Below are 25194 nucleotides of genomic sequence, written 5' to 3' on the forward strand. Positions count from 1 at the left end.
CTCATTTTAAGCAATTTTACCGTTGTCATTGTGCGCTGGATTAAGCTTTGGTAAAATAGATATTGGTTTAGGATTGTGTGCGCTTCTCGGGTAATAAAGATGATACTAGACAAATGGTTTACCCCTTCTTAAAACGAGGCGGACTGAACCTATCGTTGGAGAGTGGCGAAATCGCCATTTTGTGAAAGGGGGTAGATAACGTATGTGAGTTGGATGCGTGTACACTCGTATACTTTGTTGACGCTAGTGATTTACACATCACATTTATTTGACTCGTTTATTAGGGCCAGCCTGGTTATTTGACCACAAAAACAGGTACGTTTATTTTGAATCTAGGAGCAATGCATAGTTCGTGTGTTTTGGGCCTAAAGTTGAAAATGGCGTATGTGAGCGTACGTTCGCTACTTGGTTCCTTTGTATTGTACACTAATGGTCCGCAGTGAAGGAGCAAGTCTGACTGCGAGGCCACGTGCTTCTTTGTTTCCGTCACAATCCAGTGTGTTTTATGTTTGTTCTGCAACGGCTGGTTGGTCAGTGTGCTCTGCTCTGGATACTTGCAGAATAATCCTCACTTGATGGTAAGGACTTGTGTGGGATGTCTACAAACCAGAAAGGGATCGTGTCTCCAACCCACTTGGTTCTGTAGAATGTGTGCTTGTAAACCTAGTTGCCGGTGTGTCTATATTTCCCATGGGCTGACTTTCTATAAAAAAAAGAAATATAGGGAACGAAAGCTTCTAAATATGACTTGATGTATATTGAAAATGTTACTACGACGCTTTGACTAAATGGGTATTTAGGCCTTTTCCTAAACTTTTTATTTTTTAATTTTTTACGAAGTATTCCTTTCTAATTCTTACTTGCAAAAGTAGACATTTATTCACTAAAGCTTTCATTGCTCCTTATTTATTGGGTAAACCTAGTGTCTACTCCAGTTGTTGGCCTTATGTGCTTCTATTGAAGACACTGAAGGACACTGATTTCAAATGTTAGGCTTTCCCAATTGGCTACATTGTCGTTGGCTGGATTAAAGGGGGTTGTTCACCTTTGAGTTAACGTTTACTTTTACAGAAAAATAATTCAAAAACCTATAAAGGAAAATGAAGGCCAATTGAAAAAGTGAACCACCCCTTTAAAGTACAGATCAACCCAAAAATAAGCAACTTTCCAATATGCATTTCTTAGAAATCTCCAGTGCATTTTCAAGTTATTTGTTAATACAATAGGTATTGATAGCGGCACTTGCTTAACTCACAGTTATAACTTTTTAAACAATGTGCAAAAGTTTGCATTCCACAGCAAAGACAAATCTGTCAATCTGCTGCCTTGTTTTATGTAGTTTCAATAGTCTGAGCCATCACAGAAGGGAATAGAAAGGGACCAGCAAACACTGCCTTTAGCTTTCCATATGCAAATCATTTATTGCAAAACTGCTTAGAATTATGTTTTCTTTCATTAGGAAAAATGTTGTAATATTACAATGTGGCTAGTTTGTCCCCAGGGAACCTTTTAGGACCGCACCACTATATTTGTTTGTCTTGGGTACACCATAAAGAGTCAATGCAAATAAAATTGAAAAATGTGTATGCGCATTAAAGTAACACTAAAGCTGCCTATACACAGGCCAATAAAAATTATGAGGGTGGCCAACATGGGCCCACATGGATCTGGCAGTGTATGACAACTTTAAGAGGAGACTATCAAAAATAAAAGCATTTTGCCCTGGGGAGAAAATGTCTGCAGCCCTTTAAAGGAGAAGGAAGGGCTAAAAGTAAGTAAGCTTTATCAGAAAGGTCTATATAAAATACACCAGTAAACCCTCAAAGTAATGCTGCTCTGAGTCCTCTGTCAAAAGAAACATAGCATCTCTTTCCTTTTATTGTGTACACATGGGCTTCTGTATCAGACTTCCTGTTTTCATCTTAAACCTCCAGGGCAGGGCTTGAGCCTGCTCAATTTGCTCCTCTCCCCCTCCCATCCCTGCTGTAATCTGAGCTCAGAGCTGTAAGTGAGCAGGGAGAGACTCAGACAGGAAGTGATGTCACACCAAGCTTATATGGCACCTTATATCAAAAACAAACCGTGTCTAGAGGTATTTACTCAGGTATGGTAAAGCATTCTGCAGAATAAATATAGCATTCTAGCTTGCACTATTGTGGCTAAATTGTTGCCAATAAACTGTTTTGGAGCTTTCCTTCTCCTTTAAGCCATGCACACGCAATGCCTTCACTAGTTTTCTAAGTGCATGGTAACTTTGTGTGCATACAAAAGCATTTTGCCTTGGGCCCACCTACAATACTGGGCAGGCTTTCTTTAGAAGCAAAAGGTTAACGGAAAATACTTGCTCCCATAAGAAATTAAGTTGAAAAACAAGTTTTATGCAAGTCCTTAATGTGCAGACCAGTGATCTAAATTGACAAGACTTAAGGTGGATATACATGGAGAGTTCTAGAGATCTGCTCTTGAAAAGGTCATTGTTTTAAGTATAGGAGAAAGATGAACTCCAGCAGTATTACTGCACACAACTTTTTATTCCAGGCAGTGGTAAACACAACATGTTTCGGGTTCAATACCCGTTATCAAGTCAATGATTCACTTGATAAATGGTATTGAACCTGAAACATGTGTTTACCACTGCCTGGAATAAAAAGTTGTTTGCAGTAATACTGCTGGAGTTCCTCTTCCTTCTCCTATACTTGGATCATTTGCAGCAGTTGCAGCACAGAGCAAATTGGAATTGGACGCATACCATTTGGAAAAGCTGTGCTAACACCATCCCCCTCTTCAATTTAAAGGTCATTGTTTTATTTTGCTTTGTATGTTACGTATATATCGTTGCATAGTTCTTATGAATATCTTTAAGCTTTATCAAAACTGGGCCCCTGCTTGTGCTTGTATGTGACTGTTGGCTCACCTGAGAACAGGTCAGTTATGCTTCTGAAGATCCCTTCTAACTAAACATTTCTCTAGTTTGCAGAAATGGAGATGGAATACATAAGAGTTGCAGAGGATGAGAATGAAGAGCCAATGGAGATACCGTCTGAAGATGATGGAACAGTTCTGTTGTCTACAGTAACTGCCCAGTTTCCTGGTGCATGTGGCCTGAGATACAGAAACCCAGTGAATCAGTGCATGCGTGGTGTTCGATTAGTTGAAGGGATTCTCCATGCTCCTGAAAATGGCTGGGGAAACCTTGTTTATGTAGTCAATTATCCAAAAGGTGAGCACGACTAAATGCACATTTTAAAGGGATATTGTCATGGGGAAAAACATTTTTTTCAAAATGAATCAGTTAATAGTGCTGCTCCAGCAGAATTATGCACTGAAATCCATTTCTCAAAAGAGCAAACAGATTTTTTTATATTAAATTTTGAAATCTGACATGGGGCTAGACATTGTCAATTTCCCAGCTGCCCCAAGTGATGTGACTTGTGCTCTGATAAACTTCAACCACTCTTTACTGCTGTACTGCAAGTTGGAGTGATATCACCCCTCCCCCCCCCAGCAGCCAATCAAAAGAACAATGGGAAGGTAACCAGATAACCGCTCCCTAACACAAGATAACAGCTGCCTGGTAGATCTAAGAACAGCACTCGACAGTAAAAACCCATGTCCCACTGAGACACATTCTCATTTACATTGAGAAGGAAAAACAGCAGCCTGCCAGAAAGCATTTCTCTCCTTAAGTCCAGGCACAAGTCACATGACCAGGGGCAGCTGGGAAATTGACCATGTCTAGCCCCATGTCAAATTTCAACATTTAATATAAAAAAAATCTGTTTGCGCTTTTGAGAAATGGATTTCCAGAATTCTGCTGGAGTAGCACTATTAACTGATGCATTTGAGAAAAATGTTTTCCGATGACAGGATCCCTTTAACCACTTCATTTACTTGCAAAAAATGGTGACCTTAATTTACAGCCTGTAGTCTTCATTCATAATTCCTTGTTATGAGACTATTCTGTCTCGTGATGTTTCAGAAGACAGTTTTGTTGATAATGTGAAGGCTATTGAAAAACCTTATCTTATTGTAATTAAAGTTTGTGCTTTATTTTATAGAGCTGTGTAAATATACCCTTTTGCCTGCAAGGTCTGCTTTTAGAAACTGGTCCTCAGAATGTCACAACATCGTGGCTCGTATGTTAATGTATATCAGTTGAGCATCTTGTGCAAGAAGCACATATGTAAAGAATCCCATATTTAAAAGTTGCACAAAATGTACACAGTACACATAACTTCATTATGTAAATATCCATTACATTTTGAAAAAATATTTACACACGTCATAGATACCCCAGAATTCTCTTACACATTAAAAACTGTGGAAGCAGCCTTAAAACTCCCTTTAGCTATCCGTTATCTAAACAATATAAAAATAGTTAAACCCATTGTGGTATAAAATGTTGGCTTTTTACTTAAAGTAATACTGACACTAAAAAACTACTTTTTAAAATAAAGTACATTAAAGGGGTTGTTCACCTTTTTGGTAACTTCTAGTATGTTCTAGAATGGCCAATTATAAGCAACTTTTAAATTGGTTTTCCTTATTTTTTTATAGTTTTTGAATTGCTTTTTTCTTCTGACTCTTTGCAGCTTTCAAATGGGCGTCGCTGACCCCTTCTAAAAGGCAAATGCTCTGTAAGGCTACAAATGTCTTATTATTGCTAATTTTTATTACTCCTCTTTCTATTCCGGTCCTATCCTATTCATAATCCAGTCTTGTTCAAATCAATTCATGGTTGCTAGGGTAATTTGGACCCTAGCTACCAGGCTGCTTAAAATGCAAATTGAAGAGTTGCTGAATAAAAAGCTAAACTCAAAAACCTTAAATAATGAAAACTAATTGCAAATTGTCTCAAAATATCTCTCTAAATCAGGGATCCCCAACCTTTACAACCCAACCCGTGAGCAACATTCAGAAGTAAAAGCAGTTGGGAGCAACACTAGCATGTTCCTGGGCTGCCAAATAAGGGCTGTGATTGGCCATTTGGTAGCCCCTATGTGGATTGCAAACCTACCTTGAGGCTCTGTTTGGCAGTGCACCTTGTTTTTATACAACTAAAACTTTCTTCCAAGCCTGGAATTCAAAAATAAGCACCTGCTTTGAGGCCACAACAACATCCAAGGGGTTGGAGAGCAACATGTTGCTCACGAGCTACTGGTTAGGGATCACTGCTCTAAATGATACTCTCTATAATACTAAAAATTAACTCAAAAGGTGAACATCCCCTTTAAAAGTTATTTATAGCTCATGTTGATCGTTTTTTTTGTGGAGATGTTTGTTTTTGTAAGTTATTGTTAGTTGAAGTTTCTATTCCTGACTGTTTTGCCAACCTGACTGTCCCATCTCTGCCTGTCAGAGATTCTAATGCGGACTCCTGCTGCACAAATATGGCAGCCCCCTAATACAGGAACATGGGGCATCAGACAGGTAATGTAAAAGCATCCTGCAAATACGTTGTGGCAAAGTTATAAGTAACTTTCAAAGGCAATATAATGAGATGTAAAAAGAGTTTAATTTCTGCTTTCCGTATCTCTTTAAGCAGTGCAATTTTACTTATGCACAATACCACAGCTGAAGCAGCTTTATTTGAGAATGATGAACAGTGTGTATGAAGGTTTATTGCATATTGTTTGGTTTTCAATTTAAAGGCACTCTATTCTGTTAAAATTCTTTGGCGGGTAACATCTGTAAACTGGACAGCTTTGCTCTAAAAATGTCCATCAGTGTGTTTGTTCAGAGAATTACTTATTCTGGAGCCTCTGTTCTTCACGTGACCTTATACCATTACATTTATAGGCTCTTTATAATTTAATTGCTTTGTGGCATCAGTTATGGTGAATGTATATTTTCCTGCTGTGCTTTGCCTGCCTAGAATACATGGTGTAGCTGACAAATGATATAAACATTTGTCTCATAAGATGCAGAAAATATCAGCTGTGACACTTCCTGCGATATAGTAGTTTATCCTCTCCATCAAGGAAATTTAATCACTAAAACTTCATGGCAAAATTTAACTCCTCACTTTTGCAACCCTGACTGCAAACTGAATAATATCTTTAGAGGCTTAGGAGTTCCAAAATTGTGGCTACTAACACTATTTTTATTCCTCTTATTTGCTTACTGGGTATTGTATCCCTTTTTAACATATGTGTTGTCCAAATGGCATATTGTATTCGGTAACTTCTTCAAAATATAAGTTAAAACAGAAGTAAACTAATTCTGTAAGTAAATTCATGTACAGGTATGGGACCTGTTATTCAGAATGCTCGGGACCTGGAGTTTTCCAGATAACCGGTCTTTCCGTAATTTGGTTCTTCATACCCTAAGTCTACTAGAAAACCATGTAAACATTATATAAACCTGATTTTGCTTCCAATAAGGATTAATTATATCTTAGTTTTGATCAAGTACAAGTTACTGTTTTATTACAGAGAAATTTTTTTGGAGTCTATGGGAGATGGCCTTTTGTAATTTGTAGCTTTCTAGTTAACAGGTTTCCAGATAACTGATCCCATACCTGTACTTTCATGTTCATGTAGTTGTTGCTTTTTCCCTAGATAACAAAAGGAAGATGGATGAAACTGATGCTTCATCTGCAGTCAAAATAAAACGCGCAGTGACAAAAACATCAGATCTAATTGTATTGGGGCTTCCGTGGAAAACCACTGAACAAGACTTAAAAGACTATTTCAGCACATTTGGTGAAGTGATCATGGTGCAGGTACATAAACATACTTTTTGGTTTTAGAGGGAATAATTTTAAAGGGGGACTATCTCGAAAATGAATTTAATATTGGCTTCAGCATACTGAAATAAGAAACTATCTCTAAATACAATCAATTAAAAATTCTGTACCGTTTCTGAAATCAAGTTCATGTTCACTATTCCTCTCAGCATCTGTTTCTCTTTATTCTATCTTTATTCAGGAGTTGGGTGTCAGATGAATGATCCAATATATCTTATAGGGGAGCTCCTTTTGCCTTGAACATATATTCAAGCTTACTCTATTAAAAATCACCATAAATCCTGTCTCTCTACATGCAGAATTTGTGCAAAAGGCAGTTATTTTGTTAGATTTTGTTTGTACTGGAATCAGTTATTTGAGTGAGCACTAATACATCTGCTAGGAAAGGGAGCCCCCCCATAAGATATAATGGATCATTCATATGACATCCAACTGCTGTATGAAGAAAGATTGAAGAGAATCAGATGCTGTGAGAGGAATAGTGAACCGAAACATAAAGCAGAATTTTTAATTGTAATTTCTTACCTCAGTGTGAGGAAGCTTTTATTACATTTTAATTTTCGCAATAGTTCTCGGCAAATGGGACATAACTGTTCTGTTTGTTTGCTTTTGAATCTGACCTGTGGATCAAACTAACATAATGGTAGTGTCCCATGTGCCCTCCTTTCAAGTCCAACTAACTAAGAGGTTAACGAGAGGTAAAGGTGAAAGTTTTGTTCTGGCTATTGGGCTAGACATTCACTTATTTCTAGAATACATTTTTGGCTAACTATATTGAAAAAGGTCTTTTTGCACAGCCTATTTCCTATTGTTTTATTTTTACACAGATGTTTTTTTAAGGCATATGGTACAGGTAGCAATTTCGGCATGTTGTGCATCATGTTGCCTGAGAAGGCAATGGGATCAGTTATACGGAAACCTGCTATGCAGAAAGCTCAGAATTACGGAAAAACGTCTCTCCCATAGACTCCATTTCATCCAAATAATCTAAGTTTTTAAACATAATTTCCTTATTCTATGTAATAATAAAACGGTACATTGTACTCTAGCTAAACTAAGATTTAAATAATCCTTATTGGAAGCAGAACCAGCCTATTTGAGTTTTTAAATGTTTTACAAGATTTTCTAGTAGACTTAAGGTATGAAGATCCAAATTACGAAAATATCCATTATCTGGAAAACACCAGGTCCCAAGAATTCTGGATAACCGGTCCCGTACCTGTATAAAACCTCTGGGGAAAATTCTGGTAAATGGGAAACCACTGAAACTGTAGCACTGAAAATGGTCCCAATCCAACTTTAACACAATTTAGACCATTAAAGGCCTTGTTCACCTTCAAACAATTACCGGTAGTTGTTTTCAGATAGATCACCAGAAATAAGACTTTTTTTTCAATTACTTTCTAGTTTCTATTTGTATAGTTTTTCTAATGGTGAAAAATGACACTTTACACCAGGGGTAGGCAACCCGCGGCTCTTCATCCTGCTTGCTGCGGCTCGTTCTTGCGGCTTTGCCTGTTACATCAACTATACAGTCATTGCACATGCTGGCGGCTTCTTGAGTGTACTTCAGCAGTAAGCTAAGGGTTAGCTTACCGCGGTCGCACACTCGGGAAGCCGCCAGCAGGTGCGAGGGCTGTATAGACGTCCCAGGAGTGACAGGCAAGATGATTCATCATGGTTCTTACAGCGGTCACACTCTCAAGATAAGAGAGGGAAGATCAGCATGGAGCTTCAGAAACAGAAGGCACAATCAGATGTAAACACTAGCATTTAATAGGGCTATTCAGTGTTTAATTAATTTCAAAGTAGGCCTACACATACACATTTTACTTCTGTTTGTTGTATTTTGTTGTTGTAACAGTTAAAATTTAAAAAAAGGTTAAAACTTTTAAAAGTTTATAAGCTGTGTTATGTTTTGCAGCTCTTTTGATAGTAAAGGTTGCTGACCCCTGCTTTACACCTTCTAAAGCAGCTGTGGCAGGGGATCGCAGACCCCCAACTGTTCTATATTGATACATTTCTTATCTTTTTCCCTGCTGCGCAGAAGGGTTTCATTACAGGCAACTGTTACAATTGATTCAATAGTTGTTAATACTCCGGAGATGCTGTTAAAAAATGTATCCACTAAATGTTGCAAAATTGTAACCGTTTAGAGTCTGAATTACTGAGCTGTCAGACTCTAACACCAGGGACATGAACATTCACCTTTAAACTCTAGGTCCCCATAGATGCAAAGATTTTTCTTTGGCGAAATCCAACCAAATTATCATGAAGTTAGTGGGAATCGAACGATCGTACATCTTACGATTTTTGTCCGTGTTTTCCTCTTGCTTATAATGCTACATTCTTATTGCTTAAAAACAAGTAGAGATGATGTGTGCAAAGTTTCAGCTATCGCTAAAATTAAAAATATAATATGTTTCAGCTCACTTAAATAAGACAATTTCTAAATGTAATCAAATTCTGTACTGTTTCTAAAATCAAGCTTCTCTTCATTTTCCTCTCTCAGCAACCTGTTGCTCTTCATTCTTTCCATGCAGAAGTTGTGGGTCAGATTTTTGACAGGAAGGTCTAATGTGTTTTTAGGGGGAATCCCTTTACTTGTATATGTTTTACAGCTAACTCAAGTAATCAACTCCAGTACAAACAAAAGCTAACAAAATAACTGAATGGCACACACCCTGCATGCAGAGAAACCAAATTAACATCAGTTGGTTATTTTGAAAGAGCTTTAACACGTCCAGAGAGTTCAACCCCCTCCCCAAAGGATGTATTAGACCTAGCTGTTGATCAAAATCTGACTTCACCTGCTGCATGAAGAGACACAGGTTACTGACAGGGTGAGAGTGAAGAGTAACTGGTTTGTTTAATAAAGCGTACATAATTTTTAACTACATTAGAGAGTTTCTTATTTCAGGGAGATAATGCTTATATTAAGATTCCATTTTCTGGCACATCTCGTTTAATAGATAACTAGCAATCTATTGAACTGTCCTTAGGCCTTTTGTCACACAGTTTTCTAATGCCAGTATCAGAGCTGACTTTTTAGCATAACCTGTATCAATTTTCTTTACAGGTAAAGAAAGATGCTAAGACTGGCCATTCTAAAGGATTTGGATTTGTTAGATTTACAGAGTATGAGACGCAAGTAAAAGTGATGTCTCAGCGTCATATGATTGATGGGCGGTGGTGTGACTGCAAACTACCAAATTCTAAGGTAATGTTACTAAACTGTGTTCACTTTTTTTAATACTGTAGAAAATGTGTTTTTCTACCTGACAAACTGTACTTTTAATCTTTCATGTGTTTATAGCTTGTTGGATATTAACAGACTAATTATAAATTAGTGCAAACTAACACATATACATGAGATGGTTTTCAGACTCTTTGCTGTGGTATTTTAAATTATTCTTGCCTGCTTGCCTACTTTAGTCTGCATAGCAGTTATCACTCTCTTCCATTGACTAATGGGAACAACCTGACCTCAACCCCCTGTATTTTCGTTCACTTGAAAATGCTCGTGTGTGTTTTAAATGAATCCCCTCCCTAAAACAAAAAGCAACAAGCTTTAATCGTGGGTTTCTCGGCATAAAAGCTCTGGCTACTTGAAGCTATGGATTTGGATACTAGGAGGTATATTTTCATAAATGGAACTCTGCAGTCCATGCACTAGCCCAGCCCACTGACTCCTTATAAAACCAATATTGTTTGTTGGCGCACAAACAGTTTTCCATTGGACGATCGACAATACAGTGCCATAGCCACAAAATATAAAATCTGTTTCTGACACTTAGAGCCTGTTTGTCACAACCTGGAGTCTATATTTGTTACAGAATTTACCATGGGGCTTCATAATGTAGGCTCAGAATAGGCATTTATTTGTGTATGTGTACGGCAGGTCAAGTCAAATATAAGGTTTACCTCTGGGCCCAGAAAAGGATACTTAACCGTAATAGTACAAGAAAACACAACTTTTAAAACTGATTAAAATTTTCCTTAAGAGTCCAGATGAACCTATGCGCAGCAGGAAGGTCTTTGTTGGGCGTTGCACAGAAGATATGAGTGCTGAGGAGCTTCGTCAGTTCTTCAGCCAGTATGGAGAAGTTGTGGATGTCTTTATTCCAAAGCCTTTCAGAGCATTTGCATTTGTTACATTTGCTGATGACCAGGTGAGGAACTAAAATGCTACTTAATTGCTTGCAGCAAAAATCCACACTTGATCTTGGCAGAAGCACTTCCTTTTGAGGTTCAGCCTTTGGCTATGGCACCTAGCCCATAACAAGGTTTGCAGATAAACACATTAAACTATATTTGAAGAACTTCTAATTGAAATTAAGTGTTGACCCATATATTGCACTACTTATCTTTCAAGCTATGCTTTCCAGAGTATCTAGTGCAGCAAATGAGCTTTCCCAACCACTGCTTGTAAGATTTTAAATAATTCTGGCTAGCTCCTTGCTGTGTTTGGGTCCAGTCAAGCAGATTATAATCAAAAATAGTGGTAAATACATCTGTGCTATGCTTTCAGTGTGTTTATACAATGGTCAGCCACATAAAGATAGCTTCCCAGCACCTGATCTGCCATTTGAGTAACTGACCATTAAGGTGTCATTACTGGCTATCTTGGCAATTATTGTTTCTAGAGCCCTTTATGAAGTCGCACAATTAATCTATTCTCATTACTGTCAGCTGGACGTGCAGTGCTTATAGTACACCTATGTACTGGACATTAGTGACAATTTTTGGCTCTTTGCTGTGTGCTGTAAGCTGAGGTTGTCATTTTAGAGACATCTCTGCTGAGTTGCCCTGATTGCAAGCTAATTGCTTGTAAATAAGTATAGCCATTCCTGCTGAATTAACTGTAACATGTCACATCTGTTTATCTTGGCTATAAACTAAAGCTGGATGCTCATTGGGTTGCATAGGTTATCTAAAAAGTGTAGTCCATTTCTGGTGCTAATTCTGGTCAACAGCACAATGGATGTTGTGCTGTCCCCGTAAATCTTGACTGCTGTGGGCAACTAATCATCCCTGGTTTCCTTCCCATTGAATTGCTGTTGCTGGGGATATATGGCTGTCTTCCTTCCACACCACATTTCACACACCCCTACACCTACCTAGGATTTGGGTTTTAGCCGATCGTAAGGAAACGAGGGACATTGTCACCTGCGATAGACAAGATTTTTTGTGGGTGATGACGTCCCCTGTGCCATTGCCCTACTGTTTGCACAAAAATGTGTGTGTTTGGCTACTGGTTTAAGCTGGCAATACATGCCCAAATATGGTCAGGCAATTTGGCCAATTTTGAACATTCTTTCGAACCATGCATGCATGTATGTCCAGCTTGGAGCAGAAGTACTGTAATAGTTGGCCCCCTATATTGCCACCTTGGATGTATATTTTAAACCAGCTCTCAGTTCAAAGATTAACTATTACTACTATTCTTAAATTGACTAATTGGCCACAGTACAATTATATTTTGAACTAAATTTGTTGTCCTTTTTCTAGACTTGTCCTTTTATCTTTACAGACCTAAACTCAGATATTTGGCTGTTATTGGGCAGTCTCCTACATCATTCGCCCTACAAACTCAGATCTAACTTGAGTTGTATTTTATGATAATTTGCTGGCTCTTAAAGTTAAGTTGTTAAGAAGCAAATGGGACCCAATAGTTCACCCCCACAGTTTGGTACAGTTGTCAAGACACTGTGCCATTTAAAGTGAAGCCTTTCCAGGATATCTACTTCTGCAGCTACTCTTGCTGTTCCTGAAAATCAGACTTCCATGTCCTGCTTGGCTTTGTGTGCATGCCCTTCCCCATTCACACTTGCAGCTTATGTTAAATACATGTCTGGAAGTTCTTATGGTTTTTGTACTGGGTACTCATTAAAATCTTTTTCTTTTAGGTTGCACAATCTCTCTGTGGTGAAGACTTGATCATTAAAGGAGTCAGCATTCATGTTTCTACTGCAGAACCCAAGCACAATAATAATAGGCAATTAGAGAGAGGGGGTAGATTTCCTGGACCAAGTTTTGGGAACCAGGGTTACCCCAGCAACCGGCCAAGTGGTGGTGCACTTGGTAACAACCAAAGTGGTAATATGAGTGGTGGAGGAGGAATGAATTTTGGGGCGTTTAGCATAAATCCCGCAATGATGGCAGCTGCCCAAGCAGCTTTGCAAAGCAGCTGGGGTATGATGGGTATGCTGGCTAGTCAACAGAATCAATCTGGCCCCCAGGGTAGTAATCAGGGTCAAGGAAATCAACAAAGGGACCAGCCACAAAGTTTTGGATCAAATAATTCTTATGGATCCAACTCTGGTGCTATTGGCTGGGGGTCCCCTAATGCTGCATCTGGCAGTGGATTTAATGGTGGTTTCAGTTCGAGCATGGAATCAAAATCTTCAGGATGGGGCATGTAGTCTTATTAGAAGACACTGGGTTTCTGGTGGGTAATTCCTAATTTTTATGGTAAGTATATTGCAAAATGCATTTGCAGAATATTTCCAAAAGGCTCTTGTGTATGTTCAGTAGTAAACCCAAGGAGCTGTTTTCTAAGTTTGTTATGCAGGTTAACAATCTCTGTTCTCAAAACTGCTTTCTGACTGAACATGCATGTTGTAGACCACTGGTCATCAATTTGTAGTAATTCCAGCATTTTTTTCCCCCCTCCTTGCCTCAGTCTGTATATTAATGTAAATGGAATCATACATTTTTGTTTAGGACAGTCTTCGTACCTAAATTGTGTTCACTGCTTCAACTGATCTCTGCTCCTCACCGTGTCTTTCTGGAACCTGCAATCGAATGCAGTTTATTTCCTGCTCTGGAGCACTTTTGCCTACACGCTTTTTCCTAGCCTGAAGATCTCGTGCTGCATGATGAGTCTTAAGACGGTGGGTGATCCATTTTTATCCAGTTTGTTACATGGAAATCGTACCAGCGATTTTGAACGCACGTCTGTGAGGTGGAACCAGAAGGCTGTTTGAACTGTGGGATTGGTGTTTCCAAAGAATGAGAGTCTTTGGTATGAGCGAGAACAAGAGCGTATGCAGAGACCGGTGGTGCATTTTGGAATACTAAGTTGTCAATGTGTCTCTCAATCCAGTGGCAATGATGAGCGTGTGCAGAGAGCAATGGGAGCAAGTAACGTACGAATGTTTCTTGCATTCAAAGGACTTTAGCTTATTTGAAAGACTGAGGCTAAATCTATTTGTCTGAAACAGTTTGTACATTTATTTTCAGCCTGCCCTTCTTATAATGTCTACTGTTGTGAATGCCGTATGAAGTGTGCATTTTTTTTGTTAATGAAATGAGTCCATGTGTTGGAACTGCATATGATGGGGGTGGGTGGTGCGAACGCTCTGTCAGAGTGGCTTGAAATTTGCTTCTCAAGAGTGTAGGGGATGTCTTGGTTTGTAAGTAACCACAAGAATGCTGTTTGCAGTTGTGTTCTGTTTGGATGCTTTTTACAAGACTTGTCATTGTAGGTTATTAAATAAAAAACTTTAAATAAGATTTTTTTTTTCCTGGTTATTTCAAGTTTTTCTTTCACTTACTTACAAACTGCTGTAATGCTACTCTGGTAATTGTGACCTATGTTATCCCCCCCCCCACCAGTTAAAATTACAAGCCTAAATTCCAGAATAAAATAGCTGGGTACATAATTATATGGAGTTGTATCGTGGGCTGAACATGCAGTCTGCCAGCTTCAACTTGAGGGCATTTACATCCAAATTAAGGTGAATTACTTGTTTATATAAACTATAGTTGTTCTTATGAAGCACACGCCAGTGCAGGTCAACACTTCATTATATTGTCTTTCCTTTATTTGTTAGTGTTCCTTTAACAAATATTGTGGTAGTTGTAAGTATATGTGGCCCTCACTGAGTATCACCTACTGATTTCTCTCTGTTTTAAATACCTCACCATGCACAGATAACCCCTCTGTGTATTGGACTCAGTGGTAACATAACACCCTTTAAAACAATAGGCAAAAAGTGTGTTCAACACAGCACTCACGACAAAACAATCAATGTGCATGGGTGCAAAGTCTGCAGACAATCCACTGCTGTAAAATTGCAGAATATATTGAAAAAGGTAGTACTCCAACATTCCACTGAATTAAAATCCAAACGTCACACCATGTTCCCTCTGCACTGGAAATCACTGCGTGCATGTTTTAGACAGGACTTCACAAATGTTTCTTTAGATTAAAATACTTTTGTTACACTTGGCACGTAATCCAAACATTTCAGATCTACATTGACATTGTCAAAAAGTTACTGACCAGTAATTTTTAAAGACCAAGATTTCATGTCTTCAATTCATGACCTGTATTTCAGGTTTTGGTTGCAATTGTAAAGCAGATCATTTTCTGCACTTTATATGTTTTTCCCTTTCCAACTTTTTAATCAAAGTACACTGTTCTTTTGAACACTGTCTGGAACGACCCATTTTACTCAGAGAGAAAAGCATTATAACAAGCATGTACAGGTATAGGATCTCTTATCCGGAAAGCTCAGAATTATGGAATGGTCTCATAGACTCCATTTTATCCAAATCCAAATTTTTAAAAATGATTTCCTTTTACTCTGTAATAATAAAACCGTAGCTTGTATTTGATCCCAACTAAGATATAATTAATACTTATTGGAAGCAAAACCAGCCTATTTGGGGTTATTTAATGTTTAAATGAATTTCTAGTAGACTTAAGGCACTAAGACCCAAATTACGGAAAGATCCGTTATCCGTAAAACCCCAGGTCACGAGCATTCTGGATAACAGGTCCCATACCTGTACATCTGCTGACTTCCTTGCTAAATAAGGTCCCTTATTGACACTGTTTTTTCACAGAATGAATGACCTCACTAATAGAACCCCACACTGCTATTATTTGGATCAAGCTATTATTATTTTGAGCATGCCTCAATTCATGATTCTATTACACAGAATCAGCAGCATGTATGTCATGACTGTTACGTCTTGGTTTTCTTTTACTCTACTATACCTACTAGTAAATTATTTGCCATGTAGAAATAAAATTTCTACCAAAAACAGTGACTGATCAAGTTAGTGATGATGAAGTGCTATTATTCTGAAAAAACTGTATATAGACTTAAAAGGTACCAAACTTACTATGTCTAGCATACTTTGCATAAACTTCTTTATCTTGAATCCTAATGCTATGATGGAGATAAAATGCTGAAAAGTGTTTTGAGGTGATTTCTAGATATTTTATTAAACCAAGAATTTAGGAAAGCTTAGTAACATAAGTTAGGTTGGAAAAAGAAAGTACACGTCCATCAAGTTTAACCTTTTAGCTCTATTTTAACCTGCCTAACTGCTAGTTGATCCAGAGGAAGGCAAAAAAAACCCCCATCTGAAGCCTCTCCAATTTGCCTCAGGGGGAAAAAATTCCTTCCTGACTCCAAAATGGCAATCAGACCAGTCCCTGGATCAATTTGTACTATGAACTATCGTCCATAACCCTGTATTCCCTCACTTGCTAAAAAGCTAACCAACCCCTTCTTAAAGCTATCTAATGTATCAGCCTGTAAGTCTGATTCGGGGAGAGAATCCCTCATCTTCACAGCTCTCACTGTAAAAAAAAAAAACCCTTGCGAGGGAACCTCCTTTCTTCTAATCCGAATGGGCGAACAACCCCAATTTGGCCAGTCTTTCCTCATAGCTAAGATTTTCCATACCTTTTACCAGCTTAATTGCCCTTCTCTGTACCCTCTCTAATTCAGTAATGTCCTGTTTGAGCACTAGAGACCAAAACTGTACGGCATATCCTAGATGGGCCTTACCAGTGCTCTATACAGTGGATGAATAACCGCTTCCTGCCGGGAATCAATTCCCCTTTTAATACAGCTCAAGACCTTGTTGCTGCTGACTGGCGTTGCTTGCTACAGCCAAGTGTATATCTACAAGGACTCCAAGGCAGTTCTGGGCCATGCTGGCCGGGCGCCCCAGGCAACCCAGCCTGCATTACCCCCTCTGTGCCTACCTCACATGGACCTGTGGGGAGTGCGTGCGCACACGCAAATGTGTACGCACGTATGCCCAAATGAGCGAGCATGGCCATTCGATAGCGAGCATGAGCAGATTGGTGCGCAATAGCTGCGCTTGCTTGGCACCAACAATCACGTAACACTACTGGACAAGGGGTAAGTGACACGGAAGGTATGTGCCTGGTGCCCCCCAAGCTTTGTGCTCTAGGCACGTGCCTCTACTGCCTACCCCCAGTTCCGGCCCTGCTCCAAGGTCCTTCTTCCATTATGGGTATAAGTGGCTTGGATATATTTACATCCCAGGTGCGCAACTTTACATTTATCAACATTGAAACCCATTTGCCCAGATTGCCATTTTGTCAAGATCCTGTTGCAAGGATTCCGCTTCCTGGATGGAATTAATTGGGCTGGATAGTTTTGTGTCATCTGCAAACATTCCTTACAATACCCTCCCCTAAGTGTTTTATGAACAAGTTAAATAAAAGTGGACCCTATACCAAGCGGGACGCCACTAAGAACCTGTAATGTACCATTAACAACCACCCTCTCCATGGTTAGTTTTAAGTAGAAAGATATGTTACTCAATTTGGAATCATCCAAATGTGTACTTTCCAAAAATGAATGGTATTGTGAAATACATCTTTATTTGTGGCTTAATCCCACATAAAACACAGTAAATGGGTTGATTTTTCAGTAGAAGTGAAGTGACCTCCAGGACAATGGAAAGCCTATTTATCACAATTCAAATTTGTGTAATGTTAGTGTTTTTTCTAGTTCAAATAAACTCTAAATAATGTAAAAAGTTGAATGCCTGTTTGTTTATTAAAATATAAAAAATTTGGTTGAGTAAAATTGCGAAAAATAACTTCAGTACCTTGAAGTTTTCATTGGGTCAAAAAATTCAGAAAAAGTTTACATTAAAAAAAACACTCGGCTCAGTTTGACTTTTACAGTACATGAACTTGGCACCTTTTAGATGCTCACGTTTTAGATTAAAAATGTTCTCATTTTTTGCTCTTAATAAATATCGTACGGTCAAGTTTTTAAAAGCATCTTTCGAATTCAGGAGTAGTAGCGCAAACAATGTAGTTAGTCCCAAGCCAGCTACAACCCCACCAACAAAAAATCTGACTGGGGTGGTTTTGAGTGTCCCATTAAAGGAATTGTTCAGTGTAAAAATAAAAACCGGGTAGATAGGCTGTGCAAAATAAAAAATGTTTCTAATATAGTTAGTTAGCCAAAAATGTAATGTATAAAGGCTGGAGTGACTGGATGTCTAACCTAATATCCAGAACACTACTTCCTGCTTTGCAGCTCTCTTGGTTTCCACTGATCGGTTACCAGACTTAAGGGAGGGGGGGCACATTAGCCATAACTGTTTGCTTTTGAATCTGAGCTGCATTCTAAGGATCAATGGCAAACTCACTGAACAGTTATGTCCCGTGTGCACCCCCCCCCCCTTAAAGTCTCTGACTAACTCGAGTTAGCTGTAAAGTAGGAAGTAGTGCCCTGGCTATTATGGTAGACATCCAGTCACTCCAGCCTTTATACATTACATTTTTGGCTAACTTACTATGTTAAAAACATTTTTTATTTTGCACAGCCTATTTACCCAGTTTTTATTTTTACACTGAACTGTTCCTTTAAACATGTGCATAACACAGAGTCTGATTGATTCACTTTAATATGTCATAGGACCTCAGATCTTGTGCAGTACAGCCCCTCTGCATGTCCTTCACATACTTAATTTCTTCATCTATATCTCTTGTGTATTCACGTCGCTTCTGCACACTTTTGCTGGATTTACTGTGGCTGGCTGACGGCAAAGGTCAGTGTTTCCTGTGAGAAATGGCGAAAAGGCACAGGACGCACAGATACTGTAACAGATAAGCTCTGTAGTATACAATGGGTTTCTTAAGAATGTATCCGTTATCTGATGTGTATCCTGTGCTTGAATGGCTGTCCCCATGGCTACACAGCAGCTTGTTTATATAAACTGTAGTAGAGTTTCTGAAGCAAACACTCCAGTTTTACCAGTACAGTGCAAGAGTACCTAATATTTTCAAATAAACACATGAATACTGGTGTGTGGCTCTGTCCAAAAATAAATAAATAGTCCAGAAATGAAGAAACTGAAAAAATTAGATGAGAAAATAGTAAAACTAATGAAATGGTTTCTCACCAGAACAACCCCCCAGTCCAAGGGTTGCTAATCATTTTTTAATATGCAGAGCCCCAAGGACATGTGAATGCACATGCACGGAACAGCGCAGGTACTGAGGACGTGCAAGTGCACATGCACGGAAGAGCGCACGCTATGCCACACAGCACATGCTGGACACCAGTCAAAAGAGGTACGTGCCTGGCACCCCTCTACCTTTGCGCCTCTTCTGCCTATTCCTAGTTCCAGCCCTGCCTATGAGTAAGTGCCCACACAGGCACAAAACAGGTTAGGTCTATGCATGTCCTAATACAGGGCTGTCCAACTGGCAACCACCCCTTCTGTGGCCCCCCACATGCTGTGTCTGCTTACCATATGTAAGATTTAATAGGTATCACTACAGAGATTAACCGGCCCCTGTATTGTTTAAACCTCAAATTCAGACTAATCCCCTGTATTGTTCATACCCGTGAGCCCCCTGTATTGTTCACACTTGTGACACCTCTATTGTTCACAGCCCTAAAGCCTGTACTGTTCACACCTGAGACCCAGACTGAAACTGCCCACATTGTTCACCTGTTCACACCTTATTCAAAATGCTAATGGGGAACCAGCACTGTCACTGTATGTAGTACATATTAGAATGTCTCCTGCTCTGTTCTGCCTTCCCTCCCTGTGTGTGCCATTCTCTGCTTGCCCAGTGCTGCTTGTGTGTGCCATTCTCTGCTTGCGCAGTGCTGCTTGTGTGTGCTATTCTCTGCTTACTCAGTGCTGCTTGTGTGTGCCATTATCTGCTTGCCCAGTGCTGCTTGTGTGTGCCATTCTCTGCTTGCCCAGTGCTGCTTGTGTGTGCCATTATCTGCTTTCCCAGTGCTGTTTGTGTGTGTGCCGTTCTCTGCTTACTCAGTGCTGCTTGTGTGTGCCATTCTCTGCTTGCCCAGTGCTGCTTGGGTGTGCCATTCTCTGCTTGCCTAGTTCTGCTTGTGTGTGCCATTCTCTGCTTGCCCAGTGCTGCTTGTGTGTGCTATTCTCTGCTTACTCAGTGCTGCTTGTGTGTGCCATTCTTTGCTTGCCCAGTGCTGCTTGTGTGTGCCATTCTTTGCTTGCCCAGTGCTCCTTGGGTGTGCCATTCTCTGCTTGCCCTACACTACCTGTGGGATGTAAGACTGTTAGGGGTTTGTTCTTGGGGTTTGTTAGCATTTGGAAATTGTTGTTAAGGGCCCCTAAGATGTTTAATCATGTGTTAGGGGTTGTTGTATTATCCACAGGGGAGGATGAGGCATATGGATCTAAGGGTATGTTTTTAACGTAACTTCAATTTTTCACATATGAGTGATAAGGGATTTCCCTGCAGTGAGTACCAACCATTTGGTTTTTTGGTGTGCTACCACTGTTAATGTGGATATGATCTTAAAAGTTCTTGTGGTAACATGGGTGTGGTTTAAAAGGGGGAGTGGTCAACACTGATTTCCATTATCGGCCCTCCACCACATAGGCCAGTAAAATTTTGGCCCTTCGGTACCACAGAAGTTGGACAGCACTGTCCTAATAAAACCTTTTTAATTCAATCAAGACTAGAGCTACTACTTTACTTGGAAGTGGTTCTCACTTCATTTGGATCTTTGCATATTGAAAAATGAATCCCAATCCTTGGACTGGTGGTTGTTCTGGTGAGAAACCTTACATTTTCATTACTTTAAACACTTTCATTTTTTGATGTTACTGTTCCTTTAAACCTAAAATGCGTTAATGTCAGAAGTCTCCATAAAACTATACACACATTACCTATATTGGCACGTTTGCTAATACAGTCCTTTCCAAATCAGTTGGTAAACTAAGGGGCATATTTATCAAGGGTCGAATTTCGAATTGAAAAAACTTCGAAATTCGAATTCAAAAAGACCAACCGGAATTTAGTTTTTTTTTGTTCGAATAGGTCCGTTTTCGATCGAATAAGATGGCAAATGGTCGAAGTGGAATTTTTAAAGAGACAGTACATGATAAATTGTAATATTCGAATTTCTGATTTTTTTCATTCAAATCGAATTTGGACTATTCCCTAGTCGAAGTACACAAAAAATAACTTGAAATTAAATTTTTTATTTTAATTCGAAAATTCACCTCGACCTTTGATAAATCTGCCCATAAAAGTCCACCCCAGAAAATTCTTCTTAAGAGAGAGAGAGAGAGAGAGAGAGAGTACAAAATGTTTAAAAAAGGTCTGGCTTTGAGTGCAAATGTAGTAGACAAGCAGTCAGCACAACGATTTTCACTCCTTTAGTAGGTGGTGTACGTTCACCAGTGGCCACTTTCCACTGGCACCACAAATCAACAAGAACTTCAGGACAGCACCAACAAAATTCTTATATATTTAAAATGCCTTTATTCGTGCTTCACAGGGGCATCACGGCAACGTTTCAGGCCACATCGCCTTTTGTCAAGCTTTGAGTGCAAATTAAATACGAAATTATATAATTATATAAAGGAATATAAAGAGTTTTTTATTTTAAATTAAAAGTCAGTAATATGTATTTCCATATCATTTTATTTTAATTAGATTGAATCGTTTTCTGTATCCAGTCATAGTAGTTTGTTACTTTTGTGTATACACCATATTGCCTTGCAACTCCACAATCCACTCCCCAGGATACTATCCCACCAACAAACCATTTCTTGCTTTCTATATCCATAAATGCCAGGGCACCTCCACTATCCCCAGCACAAGAATCTTTGCCACCTGTTTCAAAGCCAGCACATATCATGTTTTCTGTAACTAAATATTGTGCACCTAGGTTTGCATATTCAGTTTTGCATGTGCTATGATCAACAATATTCACTTCAACAAACCTTAATTTGCGTGAAGGGACATTTCTGTCAGTTAGACCCCAGCCAGATACAAGCCCTACATGATTGTCACCCTCATTTTGGGAAATATGATAACGCTTTTCTCTTGTAGGAAGACATATGCCAAGAACGCTTTCACTGAGAGGCACTTTGTCTTTAAGTTTAATCAGAGCAATGTCATTGTCATAACTTCCTTGTTTGTAGCCCTCATGGATAAAAACTGCTTCTGGCCAGCTCCTTATATAATCACTGTCCTGCGTTGTCAGGAATCCCATTTTTATAAGTATGGTTGATAAATCTTTGTAAGAGTAGACTACATGTGCTGCTGTTAAAATCCAGTTGTCCAGTAGTAGTGCCCCTCCTCCCTTCTCATTATTGACGTTTAAATACACTTGCCATGGGAATTCCCCAATGCTTGCCACTTGGCCTCCAACTATACGTCCGCCAGCTACTGCTTTCTTCATTCCACAATCTGAAAACAAAAGGATTCAAGTTTAGGTTTTTATGTTGCTAAAATTGTAGAAATGCCATTACACTTATAGTTTATAAAAATGTGAAATTATTAACATGTGGTCTACACATAACTTACCCGGGAACTTTGTGACAAAACATGCGGCTCGTACGATTCACTATGCAAACAACCCAATTAATAACAATAATAATTAATAACAACCCGATTAATAATATGAGGCTAAAAGCAAGCATATTCTTCGCTGGCATAGTGTTAAATGCTCTCTGCAAGTGATCTTACTGTCAGATTCAAGTCTGTCAGCGCACACAGATAGAGGGTACTCATCTGCTTTCCACCTATGGTGTTTCTACACCAACAGAGAAAACTATCTAAGACCTGTCTGATTGCTGTTCTGGGATCACAAATGAAGTACTTCCCTCCTGAGGCAGAATGAGACACCTATAGATGTTTATTCACTTCCTCCGGATTCCTGGATTGAGTGCTAGTTGGTGTTTTTTTTTCAACTTCAGATACTATGAACATGTTTGTTTTATGTGCATAGCAAAACATTTTAGGGGTCTCTAGTACTTTGAAAGGAGGAGCTACATATTAGTCTGAACCCTCTGGTCCTGTGTTCCACAATAGCCACTTGTCCTGCTGTCCCTTGTGAATGAGTTGCAGTCCAGTCTGAGCAATACTTTTAGCCCTAAACCTGTATGGCACTAAAGCTTCAGTTTTAAGCTTAGAAATCTCTGCTGAGGGAAGCAGCTGTGATATTTCTTACCTGAAATTTAGGGTTGCCACCAGACTGGTATTTTACATTTCTGGCTGGTAAAAATGATGCTTGATACCAATGTTAAGGCAGAAAGATAAAAGTATAAAAGGCCAGTATGTTTTTTCCCAAGAAAGGTGGCATCCCTAGTTGCCATTAAAGCAAATATTACTTTTAAAAAGTCTCCTCACCAACATAAACGTTTAAAAGACAAGAGAGGTTGTTTACTGATCCTGGTGGAGCAAGTGCTTGTGCACCAGGAGCACACCCTTTAGTAAGCATTTAACAGGCACTTGGGGAATGCTGCGTCCCAGGGAATGCTGCGCTGAACAGGAAGTGATGGGACGCAGACCTATCAGTACAGTAGGTTCCTGTGAAACAGAGCACAGTGGAAATCCTCAAACAGTCGAACAAAGAGAGAAAATCCCCAATGCCACTGACTATACAGTATGAGGTGCAAGAAGCCAAATAAGAACGTTTAGAACAGAACTGGTAATGCGCCTGCCTTTACTCTTGATCTTTGTTTGCATTTCACTGATCTGATTGGGGTTATCTATTCCACCAGTAATATCAAAAACGGTTCAGTCCTAAACTTCCTTATTTGGCTTTTTGCTCTTCATACAATCAGTGGTGTGGCAATCCCCTGCCTGAGGAAAAAGCAGAGAGACCCTTTTTAGCATCACTATTGTATTGTTTATTTGGTTCATATTGTCAAAATGGAATATTTTAAATAATAAACAGGGGCTGTTCAAATTTGGGCTATTGCCTGAAGATGAACATTCCCTTTAAAACTGAACAATGCATGCATAAGTAATAAAAACAAGAAAAATCACATTACCAGGTGCACAGACTGGAGGTGTTGTCTTCTCAGATTCAATATCTCCCCAGAACCCATCAGCTCCACACCTGTACTTTCCTAAAACAAACAATATTTACTTGTGATAATAGTCAATGCTAAAGACATTAGATATAAGACACAAAACAATCCATAGCCCCAAACAATTTCGAACCTGACAGTTTTCCATTTTTTGGTATGATATTTTATAAGCTTTAAACAGAGCTAGGAAGGCCAAAATAAAACAAAGCTTCATATTAAAGCTCTTTCATCTTGTCCATGTTGTGAAGGTTTATTATTGTGATTATTAAATTCGGATGCGGATTGCACTGGTTTCTGTGCTGCCATGTAGTTATTATCTGTATTAATTACTAATCAGTCTTATATAGTGACATTTATATTCTATTCTTACTGTATGTTTTGCGTCAGTCCCTAAGCTCAGTAACTGACAGCAGCACAGAGCATTTGCAGTGAATGTGCAGAAAAGAAGATGGAGAGCTACTAGGACATCTTTGGAGACACAAATCTTTACTGCTAAAGGACGGTGGTTGCCTTGGGCTGGTACAGAAGCCCAAAAACATAATGTACAACATTTCTAGCCTACTTCTTTGGTGAAGCTTTAGTTCTCCTTTAAATAGCCACATCTTGAGGTAAGATTATCCTGAGAGCAACAGCAATGGTCTTGAGAGACTCTCAGAAGTCAGATTCCCATGTTACAAAGTACATAGTTAGTAAGCTCTTTTGAGCAGAGCCATATTTGCATCTTGGTTATTGCTTGTTTTTATATTTATTTTTGTATCTTTAGTGTGTACACCCATTTATTTTACAATACTTCAGATTTTGTTGGTGTTTTGTAAATACAGTTTGTGTCAATAATAATGTCTGAAATCCAGGAGGTTTCACCCAGGACACACTCCAGCCACACCCAGCTACAACCAGCCATGCCCAATTACATCCAGGTTACACCTCTTGTTCCCTGCAAATGTAGTATAGAAATTAATAGCCATGCAAACATACTGTGCTGTTAGGCTTTGATATTTGTGTTTCTCGTATCATTCACTTGATCATTTATCTCAGCATACATAGATAATGTAAATTATAAATATATAAGATCATTTTAAATTAGTCTTACCTTTCCCGTCTTTCATGTAATAAAAAGGTCCTGTGCATTCATACTGCACAACTGAATTGTATAAAGTCACTTCTTTTGCTGTCACAAAGGTATATTTTCCATTGTCTATGTCATCAGGGTTACCACAGTTAACAACTGCAAGACATAATGTAGAAAGTTGTAATAATTGCTCTGAAAATCAAAGTCTTTTTTTTAGTAATCAATATTTAGGCATTTGTACACTATTGCTAAAATG

At 38.9% G+C, this 25194-nt stretch overlaps 2 protein-coding genes across 3 annotated transcripts in view; one reads left to right on the forward strand and one right to left on the reverse strand.

The window, feature by feature from the left end:
- The first annotated feature begins 396 nt into the window (after positions 1-396).
- On the forward strand, positions 397-14266 carry tardbp.S (TAR DNA binding protein S homeolog). The gene is made up of 6 exons (XM_018227617.2): positions 397-578; positions 2971-3220; positions 6561-6724; positions 9828-9968; positions 10753-10920; positions 12658-14266. Exons 1-6 carry the CDS (start codon positions 576-578, stop codon positions 13171-13173), a joined length of 1242 nt encoding a protein of 413 aa, XP_018083106.1. The 5' UTR covers positions 397-575; the 3' UTR covers positions 13174-14266.
- Positions 14267-21289: 7023 nt separating this feature from the next.
- The window catches only part of masp2.S (MBL associated serine protease 2 S homeolog), a 38208-nt gene continuing 34303 nt past the window's right edge, over positions 21290-25194 (reverse strand). The window contains 6 exon segments of one of the 2 annotated variants that reach the window (NM_001085651.1): positions 21294-21688; positions 21690-21718; positions 21720-21731; positions 21733-22241; positions 23831-23908; positions 24960-25094. In NM_001085651.1, coding sequence (NP_001079120.1) covers positions 21475-21688; positions 21690-21718; positions 21720-21731; positions 21733-22241; positions 23831-23908; positions 24960-25094 — 977 coding nt within the window. In that variant the 3' untranslated portion in view covers positions 21294-21474. 2 annotated transcript variants of the gene reach the window in all.

This window comes from Xenopus laevis, chromosome 7S (genome assembly GCF_017654675.1).
Source record: "Xenopus laevis strain J_2021 chromosome 7S, Xenopus_laevis_v10.1, whole genome shotgun sequence".
NCBI lineage: Eukaryota > Metazoa > Chordata > Amphibia > Anura > Pipidae > Xenopus > Xenopus laevis.

Excerpts from the sequence above, each read along its gene's own strand:
- tardbp.S (XM_018227617.2), top strand. Across the intron at positions 6,725-9,827 it reads GTGAAGTGATCATGGTGCAG|GTAAAGAAAGATGCTAAGAC; the intron begins GTACATAAACAT and ends TTTTCTTTACAG. Across the intron at positions 10,921-12,657 it reads TTACATTTGCTGATGACCAG|GTTGCACAATCTCTCTGTGG; the intron begins GTGAGGAACTAA and ends TTTTTCTTTTAG.